Source organism: Molothrus ater, chromosome Z (genome assembly GCF_012460135.2).
Source record: "Molothrus ater isolate BHLD 08-10-18 breed brown headed cowbird chromosome Z, BPBGC_Mater_1.1, whole genome shotgun sequence".
Classification (NCBI taxonomy): Eukaryota; Metazoa; Chordata; class Aves; order Passeriformes; family Icteridae; genus Molothrus; species Molothrus ater.
Window position 1 is genome coordinate 8,390,447 of NC_050511.2, and position 22,417 is coordinate 8,412,863.

At 51.8% G+C, this 22,417-nt stretch overlaps 1 protein-coding gene across 1 annotated transcript in view; it reads left to right on the top strand.

Moving 5' to 3' along the window:
• Window positions 1-17,868, top strand: part of DNAI1 (dynein axonemal intermediate chain 1) — a 141,376-nt gene extending 123,508 nt beyond the window's left edge. The window contains exon 20 of the mRNA XM_036402527.1: window positions 17,605-17,868. Coding sequence (XP_036258420.1) covers window positions 17,605-17,709 — 105 coding nt within the window. The 3' untranslated portion in view covers window positions 17,710-17,868. The remainder of the gene's footprint in view (window positions 1-17,604) is intronic.
• Window positions 17,869-22,417: the final 4,549 nt, after the last annotated feature.

Here is a 22,417-nt window from a genome sequence, read left to right on the forward strand (position 1 = left end):
GAATGATGCATTTCAGGCACTTATAGGTTGTTGACTTGTTCCATTTATCTTCTGAAAAGTGAGATTAAATGGAATGGTTTTCTTTTCTGGATAGTTGCTGCATTTACCTTTTTCAGCTTCCTGATCCCTATCATCTCCTGAAATTCCCCCAGGAAATGCATCAGATTAAGGCTGTTAGGTTGATCAGGTGTAGTAACTGCTGCCCTTCCCAGGGGGCTGGGGCTGTTGTGGTCAGGATGCTCTCAAACACAGTAATCAAAGTATGTGGGTACAGATAGCACTTTCCATTACACAAATAATTATTCCTGGGAAGGAAGGAGAAGTGCTTTTGCCCTAAAGCTAGTATTTAATTCTCCAGATATGTATTATTTGAGTTAATAAAAGTCATTGCCTTTCCCTGCAAGCCTGTGCTGTCTGGGTGCATGCTAACCTTGCTCAACTAGACCAGAAATCTCCCCACGTGGTTACTGGTGTTGTTTCTTATATCCTGAGGAGAGGGGAAAGGATCCTTCCCAGAAGCACAGGAGGGAGCATGAATATCAGCACTGCTCAGTTACTGCTTTCTTATTTTTTTGCCTCATCTGACTTTTTGATGATTATATAGACTTGCTGTCAGAAGTAAGATGCCAAAACAGTTAGACACCAGAATGACCAGAAACAACTTTGCAAATGCAGCTGTGAGACTGGAGGATGCTCATCCCTCTCCAGGATTAGTTTTCCTGCTTTGATCTGCACTGAAGCAACATGCTAAGCCAGGGCAATGAACTCAAAGGCTCTCCTTTTATCTGGCCTGGCCAACCAATGGATATTCAGTGGGAGTGCAGGAAATTAATGGTTTTGTTTATTTCATGTCAATAACAACAACAACAACAACAAGAGCATGCCAGGGTTTGCCTCTTGGTTTGAGTTCATAACAGAGCTGAGCAAAAAGCTGATGGATTTGGTTTCAATTAGAACTTCCTGCTCAAGAAGAAAAGCTGTGCTTTAAAACCTGTGCTGTAAAAACACTGCAGCCCAAATGACTCCTGCAACCTGAGGGCTGAAAAAGTTAGGCTGCACAAGTGAAATGGAAGCCCACCCTGACAAATCTCTTCTTGTCTGCTGCTAGGAGGCTAAAGGCAGGGCTGTGGAGGTGCTGTCTCACTCAGCTCAACCTCATGGGGTTTTCCAGCCTAAAGCACCAGCAAAAGAGAGGGATGTGAGTCCTGCTTCTGCAACCGGGAGAGCCTGGGGTAGCTTGGACCTGAAGTGCAGTGCCTTGGGATGGAAATCCTGACTGGCTGTGGGGTGTAAAGACTTGCAGAAGGATCTGCCATCCCTTCTGCAGTGACAGGGAAAACTCCAAGTTGCTTGTGCCTTGCTGTGTGGGGAAATTTCATTTTTGAGAGTGCTTTTACCCTGCTCATAGCCAGGGATGTGCTGCCAGCCATGATTTTTCAGATGCCTGTGTGATAGGCAAAGCCTTCTGCAATCAGACCTGCATTTCAAGTCAAGGTTAGTCTGAGCTCTGACTTAGAAAAGCAGCAAGAAAATGGGACAGCACTACTGCCTGGAATGGAAGAAGGAGATATGGCTTGGCAGAGGGAGCTCCAGTCCTCAGTTTCCTTATCTTTGAAATCCTCAGTGGTGGTGGCAGGCTGAGCAGGGGTTAACAAGACAAGGCAATTGGTATTTCCAATCCGTATCTTCTCTCTAGGGGTTCACTGGAGAGGTACAGCCTTTGTGCCTGTGCTTCACAGCCTGTGCTTTTGGCTTTCTGCAGGCTTTAGTGAAACCCCTGAGTGCACCTTGCCCCTGCTGCTCCCTGAGTGAGTAAGCCCAGGTTTTTGAAAAGCTTGTGTGGATTGGGCTGGGAAGAGCTACAGAAATGCCACACATTATGTGAAGGACTCAGGGGAAACTTTAAACGTTGCAATTGACCTGTTTCCCCTGCTTCAGAAAGAATCACTTGTCTATCAACATGAGATCTCTTAAACACCACCACGCTCCCTTTTACACATGGTACTCCATGGGCTTTCAGCCTTACTTACAATTAGTGTTTGGCTCAGACCTGTGGTAAACCCTTGTCAAGATACTACTTGTGCTTCAAAGAATGGTTGAACATGGACTTTCTCTGGAAATAATCACCCTGCTTAAAATAAGAAGCACTACAAAACACCTGTGTGGATTCTGTTAAAGAGAGCTGGGAGCAGCAGAACTTTAAATGTAACTAGGAAGGGGTCTCTGCACACATCCAAGGTTGACTCTGTAGTGGAGGGGATTGACTGATTGATTGATTGACCCATTGATTGACTGATTGATGGGAAGTAGAAATGGAAAATAAGTCTTGAAAGACCAAGATGGTTGACCTAAGGCCTAGGAAACATAATTTCAAGGAGGTTTTGAGGACATTGCCAGTAAATTAAGCTTTATAACTTATCACTTAAAATGTGTACTTTAAGATTGTACATGTAATACAATTGTATTCTATATTGTATGCACGTATCAAATATTATGTAATATATAGTATGTAATGCAATACCATATAATATCTAAATATATTTTAACAAAATATAATTTGATTTCATCCTAAAGGCACCTATATGGGGAGGGATTTGCAATGAGGGAAAGCTCTTTAAAATCAGCAGACAGAGATATAATGGGATTTGGCAGCTGACCAAATTAACAAGGGCTTGAGCACACCTATTTAGCATGGCACTAGCTTGTCTGCATCCCTCAAACTCCTTCAGGTCAAAACACCTTGTCTTTTAGTGAAAGCTCTGTTTTAGCTCCAGGAAGCGTCATTGTTGTGTTCAGGTTACTGGCTGAAGCTGTGTGAATTGTAATCATTATTTCTGGGTTTAAAAAGATATAAAATCTACTTCCACTTTTTGATCTTAACGGACATGAGAGGGGAATTGTCAGGCAGCATTACAGAGAGAGATTCACAGCTTTTACAAAGGGGTAATGACAGCTTAGAACAGGCCACAGAGGTGCATTTACAGACTCCTGAGCTCCTCACTTTTGTTGATTATGGCTTGGTTTTTAGCCTGTGTGTTAAGCAATCAAACTGCAAGCACTCAGAAACAACAAGGTGCTACAGTAACAGTGGGAATTTATTGACACTAAACCCATGTTATCATTTTTTCTGCCACTGGTTTAAGCATAGTGGGATAACATATACCTGTCCTACATGTCTGGGATTATATAAACTCCCCTCTTATGTCAGCTTTTCAACTTGTGGGTAGGCATGGGGAAACAATCTCATCCCTGTCGTGCCAGCTCTCACAGACTCCTACTCCAGCTTCCTCCTTGGTCCTGTCACTATCTGCCTCAGGCTTCTGCTCTCCATGGGTTTTCTCCAGAGCTTCCTGGTTGTCATTTTTCACTGAAGGACTTTTTTCTTCTCTTTACCCCTTTGACACCAACATTCAAATTGGTGTGTGTAGCTTCCACAGCATCTAAATACCCTGGGAGCAGGGTGCTGGGGAACTGGTTCCCTCTGTGTCAGTGTTCTCCAGGAGCTGGGAATTGAGGGCTGTGTTGGTCTGCACTGCTCCTGACATTATGAGCTATACAAAGTTTAAGAGGATATTTGCTTAGAAATGCTGTCTGCAATAAGATAGCAGAGTAGGGTGGAGCTGAAAGACTCATCTTCCACTTTACACTTGGTGATGAAGAACATAATGATAATAGCATCTTCCAGTTCACATTTGGTGATGAAGAGCATCCTGGGATTGCAAAGCCACAGGCACCATCAGCTGGAGGTGGTGTTGGGATATCTCTAGTCCAGCCTCCAGCTCAGAGCAAATACAGCCCTGAGATCAGACAAGGCTGCTCAGGGCTTAGACTTCTCTTGAAAAAACCCAGGGCTGGAGATCTCACAGCCACTCTGGAGTCTTGCTCCAATGACTAAGTGTCAGAGTGGAGAAAAACTTTCTTATGTCACGTTGAATCTTTCCCTGTTTCAGTTTATGGCTGTTGTGACTCATTCTCCTGCTGTGCACTCCTACAGATAGTCCATTTCTGTCTTCTTAATATCCTCCACTTGGGTGCAGGCAGGTGCCTGTTAGGTCACCCAGAACTACATCTGCTATGGGCTGAGCAAGCCCAGCACTCTTAGAATCTGGTCAGTGCAAATCCTCCAGCCATCAACAGTCTTGGTAGTCTCTGTTGGGCTCAGTCTGGAATATCAACACCTCTGTTCACCCCTTAAACTACCTTCTGCCTCTTTCTGTAGGTGAAACCATTACCTTAAAATGAAGACCTTTCAGAGCCTGTTTTTCATCACCAGGGCAAAGAACAGACACACCAATCCAGCACAGTTGTCATCTCCTTATTTCTTTCCTTCCTAGAAAGCTCCTTTCCCTTTTTTTTCAGTGACTAAGAACATGGCACACAGGACCAGGGACAGGAGGTGAGAAGGGTTCATCTTCTTTGCTTTCTCTCACCTCTCAAAATTTCTTTCATTAACACTCACCTAGAGTTTCTTAATTAACACCTTCTGGCTTGGAACTGCCTGCCTGTGTTGCAGAAAATCCACACAAGCTCTTGTCTGTTATGTGACAGGAAATATCAAACATTTGGGCTGTTTGATAGACTGACAGCTGCTCTTACACCATGGATTACACAGGGGCTGAGTGTTGTTCTCACCCTCAGCCTCTGTAGCCATCTTTGGCTTTACCTGTCCCTCCTGAGGGAACCTTCTGTGGTTCTGGTGCCAAGCCAAATGGCAAGCGCATGTCTGAGCTAAACCAGGAGAGTGCAAAGAGTGCAGAAGTTAAGCCAGAAACAGGAAGAGTAACCAGCTGAAAAATCACCACAAAAGAGCAGTTTTCAGTGAAAAAACTGGGATGAAATCTCAGGTTTATTTGGGAGGATGGATTGGTGTCCTCACTGGCATTTCAAATTTCTTAGTCATTCCTCAGCTGATCTAGCAGAGTTCACTTATAAAGTCTTGGGAGGACCTGGCAGCATGGAGGTCACAAGGACTTTGAAAGGCTCAGTACCAGATCTCCACATGGGGATATGGACTGAAATTGAGGAAGTGGTTTCAGTGAAGACCAAAGTACCAACAACATCTGCCAGGGCTGGTCTCCACTGTGCTTGATTCTGCATAGGTAGAGAACATGAATCAAGTTTCTGTGATCCAAAGACTCAGAATTATGCTAATGAGCCCTGTTTAGTCAGTAATCCCATGCCTCCAACAGGATGATTTAATCATGGAGTGAGGTGAGAATTTGTCTCATATTATGTACACCACAATAGAATGCAAACCCCAGATTGTCATATAGAAAACAATGCCTTCCTTTATGGTTAAATCATGGATTGCTGGAATAAATCAGCTCTGTTGCAGGTTCTCTGCTGCTGTTGCTGGATTGCTGACTCATTTACAGGTGGTTGCTGGGGAATTTAAATTGCAAACAACCATTCATGATGATCCAGACTTCTTATGGATTTTACAAGCTAGGGAGAAGCTGGCACTCTTTCTCCAGTTACCTTCTTCTCACCTTCAGGACAGTTACAGCTCTCACCTAAGGATGTTATGCATCTTTATGGCAAAGAGGGCGTTAATGCAAGTATTTGGATTTCATTTTCTGAGCACAAGTGCCTCCTTTCTGTCTTCCTTTTATTTCCTGCTTGGTTGCCAGCTGTGAAAACGTCTCTTTCCAGGATTGTTCTTGATGCCAGGCATGCAGCAGTGTAATGGGCTCATCCCCTGCTGGGCTGTGTCTCACCCAGCTCTCAAGTGATGGTCACTCTTCCCTCACAGAGGAGGGAAGAGTTGGACCAGCAAAGGGCCAGGAGAAACCACCATGCCTTGGCATTTCTGCCTGCATCTCCCAGCACTTTACATGCAGGATCCACAGGATTAACTGTTTTGTGGGAGAAGCAGTGGGATATAGAGGGTTGAGGGAACATTATTCTGCAAACCAATTGCTTCCACCACTCCTCTAAGCAAGTTTAGGCATCTCCTTTGTGCCTATGAAGAGGAACAACTCTGGTTGTCACCTTGAAGCACTCTGAAAACATCACCAGGTTCTTGTTCAGTCCTTACCAGCTCCCCCCAGACCTGCAGCCTGACAACACATCTGACTTTCAGGGATTTCCTCACACCAGGGTGATACCAGGAGTCAGTGCCTGGGCTCAGATCAGAATGGAAACAGAGAGCCTGGGGAGAAGTGACCCCTCCTGAGATGATGATCTGACTATGCCATTGGAATCTGCAGCCAGAAGTGGTACCCGGATGTGACAAGATCTCTGCCATCTCCATCAAGGAGATCCCTCCCTTAAGGAGGATACCTCCTTTAAGGATCCCTCCTTTATGGGCCCCCAGGAGGAATGGTGGCTGTTTGCCTGGCAGCACTGCCCCAGCCATGTCCATCTGTCCCAGCTCCAGCAATACAAAGAGTGAGGCAAGGATCAGGCCGTGTTTGCTGGTGTTTTGAGGCTTTCACTGACACTGTGGTGACCAGCTTTGTGTCATAGTTCCAGCTGTTCACCCAGCGCTGCCAAGCCTATCACTAAACCATGTCCCTGAGTGTCAGTCATCTTTTAAATACCTCCAGCACTGGTGACACCACAACTTCCCTGCGCAGCATCCTCCAGTGCTTGACAAGCATTTTTGGTGTAGGATTTTTCTGTAGTGCACCTATCCACTCAGTGTTAAGGATGTGCATCAATGTCAGTGAGCCTCTGTCAACAGGTCCCCTCTAGTCCTTACATCTGCAATTATTTGTCAGATAGTTTATTTTGCCACTGTTTTGCTGAAACTGCTGGCTGCTGGTTAACCTTGTTCCGTCTTTGGTACTTGAGGGACTCGCTTGGCAGTGGAGAGATTACTTTGGGAAGTGCTTGCCTTAAGGACCTTGATGACTTCCACGTAATTTTCTTTCCAGCATGCCTCTATTTTGCAATACTTTGTTTCAAAGAATATCCATTAGTTTCAGCAGCCAGCTGAGCAGATGGGTTTAACTGGTCTATGGCTCTGAAGTAATTACATTTTGGTACAACAGAGACACAGCAGCAAACATATAAAATTAATTCAGGTGCAGCATCCCAGTCAGTGTCTCAAAGCAAAGAGGACTTTAGGGAGGCCACTCCTGGCCACGCTGAGATTGTGCTGTTGGCAGTGTGGACAATCACTAGGAATATCTCCCTCTGGTTTCCACAGATGATCTTGGATTGGCTTTTCCCATGGACAGTTCCTTCTTCAAAAATGTATTAGTATCAGAGAGATGGATTACTGCTCCTATCTCTCTCTCCTCCTTCTGCTATAATTAAAACAGCAATATATGCATGAAGCAATTAGATTTTAATAATGCTTTTCTAAACAGGATGTCAAGGAGCTTAGTACAAAGACTTGGGCTGGAGCCAGATCAGCGTCTTAAGACTGGATTGTGGTTAAAACTGGCTGTCTCCTGCTTTAACAGCTTACACGAACACAGAATCCAGATTTGCTTTTTATTCAGAGTGTACCTCATCTTTGTCTCCAGACAGGACCCAGAAGACCCCCTGCTGCTGGGTGGCAGGGTCAGGGTGAGGCATGGGCAGGGACACGTCACCAGTGCATGTGGTAATCTGTGTCTGCTGGTGGGACAGGAGCATCCCCACCTCCAGCCCTGCTGCCATCCCCATCACTGTGTGCCAGGGAGCCCAAACCCAGGTCTGTCCTGGGCTCCTTCCTGCAGAGCAGCTTTTGGCCAGGTCAGGCCATATCAGCTGGCAGTGTCTCCCAGAAGGAAATGAGTGCTTGTGTGTGTGCCTGTGCCCCAGGGGAGCACTCCCTGAGCTGCTTCCCAGCATGTTGCTGGAATTCTCCTGCACTGTTTTATCCTGTCTGCTTCTGCCTGATACGCAGTGCTTGGGCCCTGCACTTCCAGTCAGATGAGCAGGAATGCTGTTCCCTGCACAGCCCTTGCTCAGACCCTCATGGACAGTCCAATGCAGTTGGGTCAGTGAGCATGGATGAGGAGTGTGTAACACAACCCCAGCATCACTGCAGGATATGTGGGCTCAGAGGGCAGATGTCTCAACAGGCAGCAGAAAACATGGACCAGCAGTATGCCAAGCCCACTCCAGGAGAGGACTGACACTCACATCCCTCAGGAGCTCCCTGTGGTGGGATACAGCTGTTTGTCTGTCTGTCTGTCTGTCTGTCTGTCTGTCTGTCTGTCTGTCTGTCTGTGGGGCAGGGAGGGATTTCTCAGCTGCCATAACTGTGTGAAATCCCAGGGAAGAACAACAGCTCTAGCTGCAGGATTTCCTGTGCTTGTCCTGCGTCCAGCTCCTTGCTGACCTCTTTTAAGCCCTGATTTGCATGCTGCAGTGTAACTCAGTCGTGGCTGATGTGATTTAGTGTGACGTCCCACGCTGCCCAGGCTAACAGTGTATCTGCTTCCCAGGCCTGGGAGTGTTTGTGTGGCATTCATCATTTGCCTGGCGGTTTCCTGTGCAGCAGGTGGAGAGAAGCTGTGCAAGTCATTTAATCTGAGGCAAATGGGGAGACTCAGTCTGAAGTAAACAGGATGCACTTCGGTGAGGATGGAGGGAAGCAGAGGGAAAGGAGGTTGGAATAACTGGCTGAGAAGCTGAACAGAGAAAGGTCTCACTTACCTGAGCAGAGAGCACAGGCAGCAGGGGAGTGAGCAGGAAACATGATCTGATCCTGCTGCACTGCTTTGCACTGCAAAGGCCTCTGCTCCAGTTCTGGGTCCTGGGGTTGAGGGACATGAGGAGCAGGAGAGCAGCAAGGACAGTTGTCCTGGTTCAGAGCAAATTTGGGAGAGAACCCCCAAAGGGCTCCTCTAGGAAAGCAGATTCAATGGGCCCCTCCCCCCAACCAGTCCGGGAGAAAATACCTCCTTGGAGAAAAGTGGAAAAAAACTGTTTATTAAACAATAAAACCTAAACAATATTAAACAATAAAACCCCTTGCTGCTCCAAAAGAGATGACAAACTGAGAAAGTCCCTCCCCGGGCTGCAGCTGAGCTCACTCAGTCTCTGGTCAGTCCCTCCTGTGCTGGAAACGGCGCAGGCCAGGCCTGGCCTGGTGGCCACAGGTGGAGCTGCCGGTGCTCCCCTGGGTGTTCAGGCCAGAGCAGGTTTGAACAGGGCCAAAGAAAAGGGAAAAAAAGGAAAAAAACCACAGTCCAGGGAACTTTGCCTCAGCTAGCTAAACTAACTAAAAGCAAAGGAGAGCTCAGTCCCGCTGTCTGTCCATCCACAGACAACACAGTCAGGAGCAGGAATGTGGAGGAGTGAGTGCAGTGTCTGAAAACAAACTGCTCCTTCTTCTCTCCCCCCTTCACTCTCTGGAACACGTTTTAAAGGTGCAAAACTTATTATTCAACATAAACAGAACAGATGATTGGGGATAAAAGCATCATATAGTCAACCCAGGACTGGTTCAGCAGCAGCTGAGAGGCTGAAAGAAGGGAGATGAGAGAGGTGAGCACTGCCAAAGAGATCCTGGGCTGGCAGGGTAAGGAAGAGATCCTGGGCTGCTCTGAGGTAACAAGACAGCAGGAAAAGACTGAGGGAGAAGGTTTCAATGCGCGTAAGAGGGACATGCTGACAGACATCTCCAAAAGATGGGCTGGCAGCACCATTCCTGGGGGATTTCCAAAGAAATGGCTGTGCAGGTGTTGGGAGTCGAGTGGGACAATCCACTGTGTGGGGCCTCTTGTGCTGGGCACCCCAAGGACTGGACGAGCATCTGTCTGAAGCAGTTTGAGAGGAGCTGCTCCCACCACGGACAAGAGTGCACTAGTGAACTAGCCCCTCCTAGCTCTGCCCCAGGTGACTCTGTGATTTAAATTAAAAATACACTAGGAGAATGCATTGTTGAGATGACAAAATTGTTCACATGCCTGAAATACCTAGTGCAATTTCTGAAGCATCCCTGAGTTCAGTCATGGAGAGTGAGAAAGAGAAAGAGGAATGCGGCTTGACATTAAATTGCAGACTGAGTTTTTTCATAAGCAGAAGAGTATCAGTCATAATACATCTTTCATGCCATTGGCATTTAATGTTATTACATATGAGACTTCTTTGAGCAAGGACATTTATTTTTACTTCTAATAATAACAAAATCCGGTTTCCGGTGTACTTGTATTTATCCAAAATGAAGTATATTCACATGCTCCCATGTAAGTAGCAACCAAGAATATATTTCCTATACAAATACTTTTATGAACTGTATTAAAAAAATTAAAGAGGGTGCTGTGTTAAAAGAAAAACAGCAACTGGGCTTTCTTAAGGCAATTAAAAGGTGATCAAGGTGGATGTGTATATGTTAACAATTGTGGCCAGATAAAAAGGCATTGAAAAAGCTCCAGCTTTTTAAAATATACTGTTGATACAACTGCAAATGTTGTCTCATGAGGTGCTGTGCTTTATGATATAAAAGCAGCACCCAAGAGTTGCAGGAGCTGCATATTCATATTTGTGTTTGATTGCTTTTATTAAACTCTAATCCATAACAGCTTACTGAGCTGGCATGCCAAAATGCTAAAGTAAAGCTGAAGTAATAAAAAAAAAAAAAAAAAAAAAAGGAGATGCTGAGTGATAAGGAAATGTTGCTGGGTGGCTGACTGTGCTGCCTGGCAGGAATCAAGGGCTGCAGCTTTAGAATGCTGGGGTCACTGCACTCTGCAGGGCATATCCTTGATTTTATCCCTCTGGATGGGTTTGCTGTACGTGCCTGTGGGTGCTGTGTGCCCGAGCCTTTCACGTCAGGTTTGCCAACCCAAGTGAAGAGGTGCTGCAGATGTGGCCCCTCATGGCAGGTGCAGGAGTTAGGGAAGCCTGCTGAGCTTTTGGATTGTCTAGGTTACACTGAGGTTTGGTGTCGGGTGTCACTGGAATTCCAGCAATATTTGAAGTCAAGCTAGAACACTAGGTATTGCCTGTCTAGTGGGTTTTGTGGACAATATCAATTAAAATCCACTTCTCCTTCCCTTCCTTTCTCAGCTGTGGGTCTGAGAGATCCCACAGCTAAAACACTGTGCACTAATGCCCCCACCAGCCTTTGCATCCCATGCCTTTATAACACCTGACATGTAGACAGGCTTTGAGTATTGGGGCTTCCCAAAATGTTCAAAGCTACTTGAAATAATTTATCCCATCCTTATGAGCCAAATGGCACGGCAGAAAATCTGAATCCAGTAGGGCTGGATCCAGGGTTTGAGTGGGTGATGCACTGCCTGTCCCCACAGTGAGGTGAAGGAAAGGGCATGCCATTCCCTCTGTCCTTATCCCAGTGATGGTTTGCACTACCAGGACTCCCTGGGCTTGAGGAAAAAGCTTTTAGGAGTTTTATTCCACTCTGACTCCTTCAGGAGGTCTCAGTGTGCCAGGACAGGATAATTGCCTCGCACAATGAGCACACAATGGTTTTTCTCAGTGCTTAGTACAAGTCACTTAAGTGATAGGACTGAAAATCTTTTCCATGTACCTTGTGAAGAGTTTTTTTTCTCACCAGGCTGCTCTGTTTGAGTAGAGTCTATAGATGTTGGCTCATCTCAGTGACTAAGGCTGATGACACCCAAAAGAAAGCTGTTGTTCATCTCACACACCCAGAGCTCACAGTCAGAGTTTAGCTAAATTGTCCTCAAGGCTGACAAAACACAGTGTGACCTCCTGGGACCCTGTTGCTGATGTTTCCTAGTCACAGCATCTGTGCAGGGTAGAGTTCATGGTATTGGCTCATTTCAGACCCATAATGTATTAAGATGACTTTAAAACTTATCTTTCTCTTTAAAGCTATTTATTTGGTGATTAATGAACTGTAGGTCATGACAACATCCCTCTTTTGAACTTCTGTCAGACAATGGAAAAGATAGAAGACGGAGAGTTTAAAATGGTTTTGGTGGGTTTCTGCAGCTGGTACAGGGATAAATTCGGAAGGAGGCAACAAATCATTGTAATGCCCAGTTCAGAGGAGCTGTGGGGACTGCCATGAGACAAATCTGCACTCAGCTTGGCCTTGTTCACTGAAGTTTTCATGCTAAATGTGGTCTTTTTATGGCTAAATTTAGGTGCCTAAATTAGTGGTCTGTAAGAGACATTGCTCGAGGCTCTGGAGTTAGCAAGAATAGGGAACATTCTTCAGGGAACAGCTCCTGCTGTATGCACAACTTCTGCTTGGACCGAGGACACTGCAGGGAGGGTGAGCAAAGAGGTGGAGTCCCAGCCAGCCCCTGGCAGGGCAGACACAGAGGAGTGAGGATGCACAGGCTGTGCTCCCTGATGGCCATGGATCTGAGCAGGCCGTGTGCTCCCTGCTGCTGCTGCAGAGCCCGTCCATTCCATCAGGCATTGCCTCCCCTTTCCCATGAATGTTTGTGGACAGGCCAGCTCTGTGGTGTGCTGTGGGAAGCTACCCACTATTTGGGGACAAGTGACCCCTGCCCACATGCCCTGCCCAATTCCTTCTGGTTTATTTCCAGTGACAATCCCATCCACTTCCAGGTCTGATCCAATTTTGTTTGCGCTTCCTGCCTGCTGGATGTCCTGACCTTTGCTCCCATGCCTTTCCTGGCAGATGTGTGCTGCTGAGCCACAGGCTGGTCCCAGCACTGTGACCTAATTTAAATGGTGACTTCCAACAAGCAAAGGCAGGCAGCTGGGACCCTGAGACCCGTGTGCCCTGCTGTGCTTTGGTGTGGGCCAGTGTAGATTCCAGGGAAAGTCTCTGAGTCAGGAAGTGAGTTTGAGCAAGGTGGAGGTGCTTGCCCTGAGCTGCACAGGTTGTACCTGAAGCTGGAGGTAAGAGCATCTTTGAGGCCAGTGATCCTGTGTGGCTGCTGTCACCTGAATGACCCAGCCATCCCCTGGGCTTTTCTGCTGGTTTCATTCCCTGCAAAAAATGTTTACTGTGTCATTTATTTCCAAACAGTAGTGGAATAAGTCTTATCTAATAAGTCTTATCCTAAATCCTTATCTCCAGTCTGTCAGCTAATCCTTCCACGGGTCAGGAAGGAGCGATGCTGTCAGATCAGGCTGTGAGTGTACCTCAAGGCTTTCTGTGGTTGAAAAGCATGTTGCTGTTCATGTAAATGGACTTCTGGAGAGCCCAGAAGTGGTCCTGGCACAGACATCATCCCCAGCTCAGCATAACTCCAGCTTCATTTGCAGCACTGGGTTGCAATAGGACCATGATGAGGTAGATCTAGGAGGTTTCAGGGCTGCAGCTCATATCATATTCCTGTTGATCTTATTAATGTTTGGTTAGTGGCCAGGGAGATGATGAGGAAAATTTTTCTGTGTTTGTGAAGGAGTTTGGCTTTCCTTGGCCTTCCTGACAGAAATGCTCCAGGGAAGCTTCACCTTTGCTTTCATTTGTTGAGTTCACCAGGCCAGTCACTAGTGTGTTTTGGTAGTGGAGGAGCCCTTACCCTGAAACTGTCACCTTAACCTGAGCAGAAGGAACAAGAAAAGATCTTCTCTCAAAGAAATACTCCTCTGAACAGCTGGCAGGCTGTGTGCCCCTTTCCACTGAGGATAATAAGAATAAGCAGTTTTAGGTATCTTCTTGAGGCTTCTCACCACCCTCATGCACAGGAGGCCAGTTCTTAGGTCTGGTCTGTTTTATAAAATGTTTAGATCCTGTTCCAGCACAACTGTATCCAGAAGTCCCATGGTGTAAAGAATGCAATCAGTGTCATGACAGCAGCAGGGCAGGGACAGGCCTGTGCCCCTTGGCCAAGCTCAGCAGGGTAAAGGGTCACCTCTGCTTCCAAGGAAGTTGTGGAGACTTTCCTGACTGTGCTCATGTCAGCATGGTTGACTTCCTTGCCGCTTTAAAACATAAACATGTTTGGCCTTGTTTAATCAAAACTTTGGAGCAGATGTTTCATGATTATTCCACCAATGGGAAAAAGACATGGAAGCTGAGAAGTTCCAGCATCACAGCTTTTATGGGAGTTTTATTAACTCAGTGGCATACTGTTCAACTAGGGAATGAAGGCATTAGCCAAGACTCCAGTTCAAATGAGTCCCTTAACCGGAATGCAGAGTTCAGCATATGCCAGTGTGGGGATGGGTGGGGCTCAGGCTCCCAAGGGTCAAGGGATCTTCAAGCAGCCAGGCCTCATCCTCATCTTTGTCCTAGTTCTCATTCCACCCTTCCCCTTGAGGCTTCACCTCAGTCATCTGTCACCTCCTGCTTCACTTCCAGTGCCAGTGCTCACCCTGGGGCTGAGAGGACCATGAAGGGTCCTGCACACTGCCTGTAAGCCTGAGCTCTGTGCCTCAGTTTCCCTGCTTGACAAGCCAGGGATGACCCCAGACAAGAGGTAAAGGGAGCATAAGGGCCGTGAGAAACCTGGCAACAAATACAGCAGCATGGACACAAACAGAGGGTCTCTTCCCCATCTCTCCTCCCTGAGGTCACGTTCTGTAAGCAGGGCAGAGTCCATCCCCACAAAGCACCTTTCCTGGCCCTGCCCTGAGCTTTCCTGCCGTGTCCCTCATCACCATTTCAACAGGAACACTTTGCTCTCCAGTTGGAAGCAGTTAACAGTAAAGTCAATGCAAATGCTGCTCTGAGCAGCTCCAATACCCACCCCATGAGCTGCTCAGGGACAGACCTCCCATGTAATCTCAGCTCTGCATCCAGCAGCTTCATGGGGAAGATATGCCCTGGCTCACTCCCAGCTCCTGAGGAGCCCTATGGATGTGGTGTAAGCAGGGATGTAGGTGGAGGACAGGCTCAGCTGCACACATGGTGGCAGAGCCCCACGAGTGCCCTCTCCACACCTCGCTGTGGCAGCTGCTGGAGGCAGAGCCTTTTGGCAGCCGTGCGTGGAAGTGACGCTTCCCCACCTTGTGTGTGCCCTGGGACATCACGATAGCTCTGCTCCAAGGACTGCTCCTCAGAGGTCTGATGCAGCCAGAGTCCCTGGATTTGCAGGAAGCTGCCACGTGCATCCAAGCAGATCCCACCGTGCTGTGCTGGTGCCATCAGCGGCCTAGCCAGCTCACAAGCACAAGTGCCCTGGGAGAAGCAGATGACAGAATAAAGGGAAACTTTCCATTCCAGTGCCCCCAAAAGGACATTGTAATTTCCATTCCCTGTGTCATCTTGCTTGCTTGGTTATGTGGCGTTAAATTAGGGCTCTGGTTCAGTTACGGCTCATTACAGGCCTGCGTGTGGCTTTGTTACAGCGTGCTCACAAGCACCAAAGGAGCTGAGCCAGTGTGAAAGTCAAAGTTTTAGGGACAGTTTGGTGACCAGGAGCTGAGCCTTGCCTGAGGCTGGTGAATTCAGCAAGGCTTAGACACAGTTCCCATGGGCCTGCAGGACGTCAGGCAGGGTCTCTTCCTGACCCTGCCAGTAGAGAGGTCAAAGGGCTTGGGCTGGAGATGTACTAGTGGCCAGTCGCTTCAGCATCTTCTCTTCCCGTTTGAGCAAAGCAGGTGCCTCTTTTGCCTGTCCCAAGGGCCTTTGTGTGGTGCTGTATGTGACACAGAGTGCCAAAGGGAGGAGTTTGAATGCTGTCAGACAGCAAAACAGCTTTTCTGCAGAAATATCTAGGTCCTGAAATACCTCAAGAAGCTGTGTTTATGCCAAGGCTCTCACTCAGAGAGATGCTCTGCTGTGGTGTGGGCCATTATTACAAACATCTCTCGCAGTGCCCACACCAGAGCCCCAAAGGGTGCTGCTCACCTGTTGGCATTAACACAAACCAGCACTGTCCCACCATGCAGACAATGGACTCTGTAACTAAAAGAAGCTGGGCTCATCCCAGTGCTCAGAACAGCAGTGGGGCTCTGCTCTCTTCTTGGAGGCAGAGGGGTTTCCAAATATCCCTGTCCCCATCCTCCTCCCAGGACTGCTTTCATCTCAGCAGTGTCCTCTGGCAGCTTAGGAAACCTCTGCTCCACCGAGGTTGCGCTGGGCTGGGAGGAGGGAGGACACAGGGAGGGATTCCCCGGGGACTTTCCCCGTTATCATCACTCAGCAGTGCCTGCGTTTGCTGGAGACACGCAGTGAGATCCATGCGGGATAACAACTTTCCCGGTGCTGTGCGCTGAAGGGAGGGTGTGTGTTTGTAATTGCTGCGCCCGCGGCCATTAGCGGGGCTGGAGAATCGATCTGCTCTAAGTGGAGAGAGAGGAAAGCTGGCAGTCTCCTTCCTCCGGTGCTGAGTGCTGCCCCTCTGGCCTTGTGAGAGCACGGAGAGCAGACGCGGTGCTTTGGGGATGCCAAGAAGAGCCAGAACAGCAACTTTCCTGCAGGCTGCCTCCAAGCGTGGTCAGGGACGTTCCCTTCACTTTGCTCTGCTGCAGTGCTGGGGCCCATTGCCACCTCTCCTGAGCCCAGCTGCCAGGCTGTGCCAGCCCTCCTGCTCACCTGTGCTAGGCAGCTGCTTCCTGGGGTGCCCAGAGCCATGCTGCACACAGAGGAGCTCCCCAGCCCCAAAGCAGGGGTGTCCCACCAAATCCAGAGGCAAGGCAAGATCCAGCAGGCTGGCAAAGGGGAAGGCTGTGACTGAAAGGCAGCACTGCATGATGGAAGTGGTGACTGTGGAGATGCTGTTTTGGAGAAATCCCATGGCATAGATTCTCAGCTGCAGGAGGGCTGGGTCGGCTCAGTGTAGCTTGGAAAATTCCTCTGCTGCAGCTTTGTCTTACGTGATGTGAACCCGGAGAGCCTAAGCCCGGTTAATCACTTTCCTAAAGTGCCAGAACTCTGTTTAGAGCAATGCTGCAGCCCACAGCACAGCAGAAACATGTTCTGCCCAAAGCACTGAGTGGAATTTGTGCCTTCAGCAGGGACATCATCCTCTGCCAGGCCTGGAAAGCTCCTGCTGCACCCAAACAAGCGAGGGCTGAACTGGGCAGGCTCTTTCCCTTGTGCTGTGTGATTTTTCTCAAGATGCTGGTAGTTTGCTTTAGCACACAGGCAGGGAGCCCCTGGGATGCTTGGGAGAGGTGCTGGGGGAATGTGGGAAGTGCTTGTCCTCCTTGCCCACGCTGAGGTGTGCATCAGGGTTGGCACAGAATTGTGTCCAGTCACAGGAGAGCCTCAGTGAGGAGTTAACAGCACACCTGGGAGCTCTGACTCACTTCTCCCCACCAGGTTAGGGGCTCTCAACACCCAGCTGCTCTCCTGGGCGAAGCCATTTGGGTGCAAAAGGGATGATCCCTGCTCCTCTGGCTCCCTCTGCCCAGGAGCACCTGCACAGGATGGGCATGGTGGGGCTGTTTTGGGACATCTGGAAACCTGCACTCCTGTCACTGCTGTAGCAGTCCTGCATACCTGGCACCTCCTGGGGGTACAGCTTGGAGGGTGGTCCAGTCCCGTGGGGCTAAGAAGGTCTAGGAAGAGAGAGGCAGAAAAGGCTTTGAGTCACTGTGGATCAATAGATCCACTATCATTCCCATCCAAACACTTCATTAGTGTCCTTTCCCAGCTCATAGGAGCTTTCACACATCTCATGGCACCTTGGGCTTGAAAAATGAGGATAAGCAAGTGCATCCCCTTGTGGATCAGCCTCCAGTGAGGGGTGAGAGCTCACACACAGCACTCCACCAGCCCTCCCTGTGTTGGACACCCCCTCCTCATCCCTGCTTTCCTCCCTGCTCACAGTTCTATCCTGCTTGGTCTCTTTGCAGGAGAAGAAAGGCCAGGAGGTGAAGAAAGGTCCCGAGGAGGAAATAGCAAAACTGGAGAAGCTGCTTAGCCTGGTGAGACAGCCAGGGAAAAAAGAAGAGCAGTGAGAGGGGGGAATGATGACTCTGTGGGCAGCCTCTGACCAAACAAGCTCGGCTTTGATCAGTGGCTGCTTGGCATGCAAGCCACGGGCCCCTGCTGCCCACTTTTTGCAAAGCAGGAACACTTTTCCTCTATGCCCGGACAAATAAACCGAGGTGCTGGGAGAGCTGTGGTATGCAGTCATGTCTGGGTTGGGCAAATCTCACCATGCTTGGCCCTTCAGAGCCACAAGGCCCTTGGCTTTCCCAAGCCTTGACTGGGCTTGCACCAGATGAGAGCCCTATGGAGGGCAGGAGGGGGCCTAGGAAAACTTCAGGGCTGCAGCTTCATGGGAGCCAGTCCCACTGTGTGAGTGGTGGCCAGAGAGACTGAGCTCTGAGCTGTAAACCCCCGCCCCCCCCTCCAGGCATTTGTGCAAGTCAAATGGAATGGCACTCCTGGATTTTGGGGTGGGGCGTGGCAACCTAAGCCAGAGGGTGCCTGGAAACCGGGCCTGGTGCCCCAGGACTGTGGGAGAGACATTCCATGCCTCCAGACAGCACATGGCAGCAACTGCCAGTCCCCAGCTGCGGGAGGCTCACAGCTCCCCTCTCCCCCGGGGCCTCAGCGTGGGGCTGGGGTGCCTCTGCCCAGCTGGTGCCCATGGAACTGCTGGGCAGCAGGGTTTGCAGAGCCTGCCACCACTCTGTGTGCAGCAGAGGATCAGCTGCTGCAGTGGCAGCAGGAGCAGCAGTGGCCTCACAGCATGCTGATGAGCAGTGGCTGTCACCACCAGATCTCTGTGCACAGCTCCCAGGCCTGGGGAGCAAAGCCACCAGACAGGTGTGGTGGCAGGTGTCCTCCATATGCTCAGAGGCCATATGCTGGCCCGTCTCCCACAAACATCCTTGGAAAGTGAGGCCACAGCTTCGAAACTCTGCGTGCCTCTGGCACAAAGGTTGGGGAATGCTCTCTGCTGGCTCCCACATGCCCCAGGCAGGAAATAGCCAGTCAGGTTTCACCCAGCATTAAAAAGCCACAGACTGATGTGGATGGGAGCCCTTCCTTATCACCATCCCTGAGCAAACCACCCACAGTCTTCTGGACACATCAGTCCCCAGCCCTGGGACAGCCACTCATCAGCCCTCCAGGATGTTCCACCTCCCCCCAAATTTTCCAGGCACTGGGTAGAGCTCAGAGACACAAGGTGGGTCCTACAATCGGTTTATTAGTCTAGTAAAAACAAGGCTGCAAAGGGATGTGTTTGCTACACCTGACACAGGGAGGAGCCGCAGGCCCTGCCAGGCCTGGCCAAGCCTCTGCATGACCCCGGGCTGGCATCCCTCCCACCCCACCCTTCTGTCCCCTTATTGCAGTGGCCATGCCAGCGGTGACTGTGGCTATTGCTCGGCTCTAGGAAAGGCAAGGCAGAGCCCTCCAAAACCCACAGCACCCACTGGCAGGGCGGGGGATGCAGCTGTCAGGCTTGCAGACAAGCCAGATGACAGCATCCCTCCCCACAGAGCCACTGTGATCCCCAGGGAACAGGCAGGGTCAAAGAACCTTCAGAGCTATTTGTCCAGGCACCCTCATCTCCCCAGGAAAAAGCCACACCAGGCTGCTCTCAGCGGGATCAGGGATGCCTGCAGGGGCACGTCTGCTGCCCGTGGGCAGGGTGAGTACCACGGCTGACCTCGGCTGGGAGCAGGCAGGGGGAGGGCAGGGACACGCACCCAGCGAGGAGGAGGAGGAGGGTGGTTTGCCTAGCAGCGTTGGTGCTGATGGTGGAGGGGACTGACAGACAGGCCAGGGATGATCAGGCAGAGCGTGCAGGCCCTCTTGTGCCTCATTAAACCCGCTGCTCGGGCAGACATCTGCCAAATGCCCACCTGAGGCTGAGGGCACATGGAACCCAGGGCCACCCCCAAGCATCTGGGCTGGTAACACCCTGCTCTGCCAGCAGGGCTGGGGCTGCTCAGGTTTCCCTGGGCACACCCTGCCAGCCTGCACTTGTGCCAGCCCTGCTGCCTCCCCTCTCCAGGCCCCCAGCCCGCTTTGCTCAGGTCTGTGACATTGTTGCCACTGTCCCAGGCCATGAGCACCAGAGAAGAGCCCACAAGCTCTTCCCAAACGAGGGGTGCACTTGAAGGCAGAGCTCCTGGTGTGCTCACTGACTGCTGGGACAGGCATGGCTGTCTCTGCAGCATATCCCCGTCAGTTGTCTCTCTATCCCCATCATCACTGTGGGCACTCGCAGGAACTTCACACACCAAAACCACAAAGGCAAAGGACTGTGCCCCCTGTCACAGCTCCTGCAAGCAGCTGGGTGTCCCCTCAGCTTTCATCGTGCCTGGTCCAGCACTCAAGTCCCAGCACAGGCATCCAGTCTGGCACAGCTCCTTCGGCACCCCAGTCGGATACCCCAGTCCCCAGGCAGATCAGGGCTGCAGCAGGTACTTCTCTTCATTCCTTGACTCATCCACATCAGAAGCCGGGGTCTTCTTGGGACATGAGGGGGTCCTGCAGGCTTTGCAGAGGATGAGGAAGAGGATGAGAATGAGCAGCGCAATGACACAGTTAAAAGAAATTGCCACGATGGCTCCGGTGGAGAGAGCAGCCGCCATGGCCACGGTTCCGCGGGGATCGGCAGCGCCCACAGCCCGGTCTCACGCTCGGGATGCCAGGGCAGTGATGGAGCGTGCAGCCTCCACCTGCTGGCATTGGCAGGGGACAAGGGGGACGGCCGTGGTGCTGGCGGTGGGACGGGGATGGGGCCAGGCCGGCAGCAGGACAGTGTCACCCGGTCACTTCGGCTGCTCACAGCTGTGTCCCGGGCTGCACCACACCACCGGGAAGCTTTCTCTCGGCTTCCCCTCCTCCGGCAGGGCAGTGAGGACACAGGGATCACTGTTCTGCCTCCAGCACCTGGAAGAGAGAAAGTCACAGTCACCGTGGCATGAAGGGACAGGCTCTGTGACCCCCTCGGGCTGGGCTGGGGCGTGCCAGGGGACAGCTGCCCCAGGGCCCACGGGGCTCCTCTGGAGTTCGAGACCTGCAGCGGCTCCCAGGTCAGATGCTCTTTGAGGGACATTTCCAGCACCCCATTCCAGCCCTGGCTCTGCCCCTCATCCCCCGCACGGGCCACCAAGCTGGAGGTGTCCCCAGCGGGAGATCCTTCGCCTCATCCCGGCCCAGAAGCTCCTTCCCGCGCACTCCCGGCTAACTCCGGACAGCCCTGGCCCCGCTCCGATCCCCTCTCCATCCTCCTTTTCCTCCATCAACTCCTGTTCCTGCCGGCGGGACGCCGCTGCCAGGTCCCGCATCCAGACCGGGGCCGGGTCGCAGCAGGTAGGGGGACAGGGCAGCCCCGTTGTGCTCTTTACCAGGGTCGGGCAGAGCCCCGGCTGCGCCTCTGACCCCCGGGGCCTCTGACTCCCGCCCGCCGCGGAGCGGGACAGCCACGGAGCCCCTGGAACCGGACAGCAACAGGTCCCACCAACTCCGCCCTCCCGCCGCGGAGCCCCGGCATTACCCACCTGCCTCCGCTTCTCCCCCGGGGTCGGACCCCGGTGCCGGCGGGAGGGCGGGCGGGGCTGCCGGGGCCGGGGCCCCGCTGGGAGCGGGCTGGCGGCGCGGGGTGCCGGCGCGGAGCGGCCCCGGCGCGGCCCCGGGAGCGCTCGGAGCCGGCGCGGTCCCGCCGCGGCCGCCCGTGGGTGCCGCAGCCCCGCGCGCCGCCCGCGCCCTCCCGCCGGCACCGGGGGGCGGGCCCTGCTGCCGCCCCGCCCCCTCCCTGCCATTGGTCAGCTCCTCCGCCCGCCGCCTATCACTGGCCGAACGCCTCCCTCGGGGCACGCCCCCTCGCCCGGCTCCCACGTGAGCGGCGGGGGGAGAACGCCGGGTAGCGCGCGCTCTGCCGGCCCGGCCCGGGACCCGGCACGGTACTGCCCCGCTACTGCCCCGCTACTGCCAGCTGTACAACCCGCTACTGCCCCGCTACTGCCCCGCTACTGCCAGCAGTACTGCCAGCGGTACTGCCCCGCTACTGCCCCGCTACTGCCAGCTGTACAACCCGGTACTGACCCGCTACTGCCCCGCTACTGCCAGCTGTACAACCCGGTACTGCCCCGCTACTGCCCCGCTACTGCCAGCACCACTGCCAGCGGTACTGCCCCGGTACTGCCAGCAGTACAACCCGGTACTGCCAGCTGTACAACCCGGTACGGCCCCGGTACTGCCAGCGGTACTGCCCCGGTACTGCCAGCAGTACTGCCAGCGGTACTGCCCCGCTACTGCCCCGCTACTGCCAGCTGTACAACCCGGTACTGCCCCGCTACTGCCCCGCTACTGCCAGCTGTACAACCCGGTACTGACCCGCTACTGCCCCGCTACTGCCAGCAGTACTGCCAGCGGTACTGCCCCGCTACTGCCAGCAGTACAACCCGGTACTGCCAGCTGGACAACCCGGTACGGCCCCGGTACTGCCAGCGGTACTGCCCCGGTACTGCCAGCGGTACTGCCAGCGGTACTGCCCCAGTACTGAGAGCACAACTGTCCCCGCTAGTGCCACCGGTGCTGCCCGGACTGGCCCCGGTGCTGCCCTCCCGCAGCTGCTGGCGCAGCCCTGCCTCTGTCCCGCTGCACTGCCCTCATGTGCTGCCTGCCTGCCCTGCCCTCCGTGCCCGGGGCCACCGGCTGGCTCTCCGCGCTCTTGCCTGCCCCTGCACACACACACAC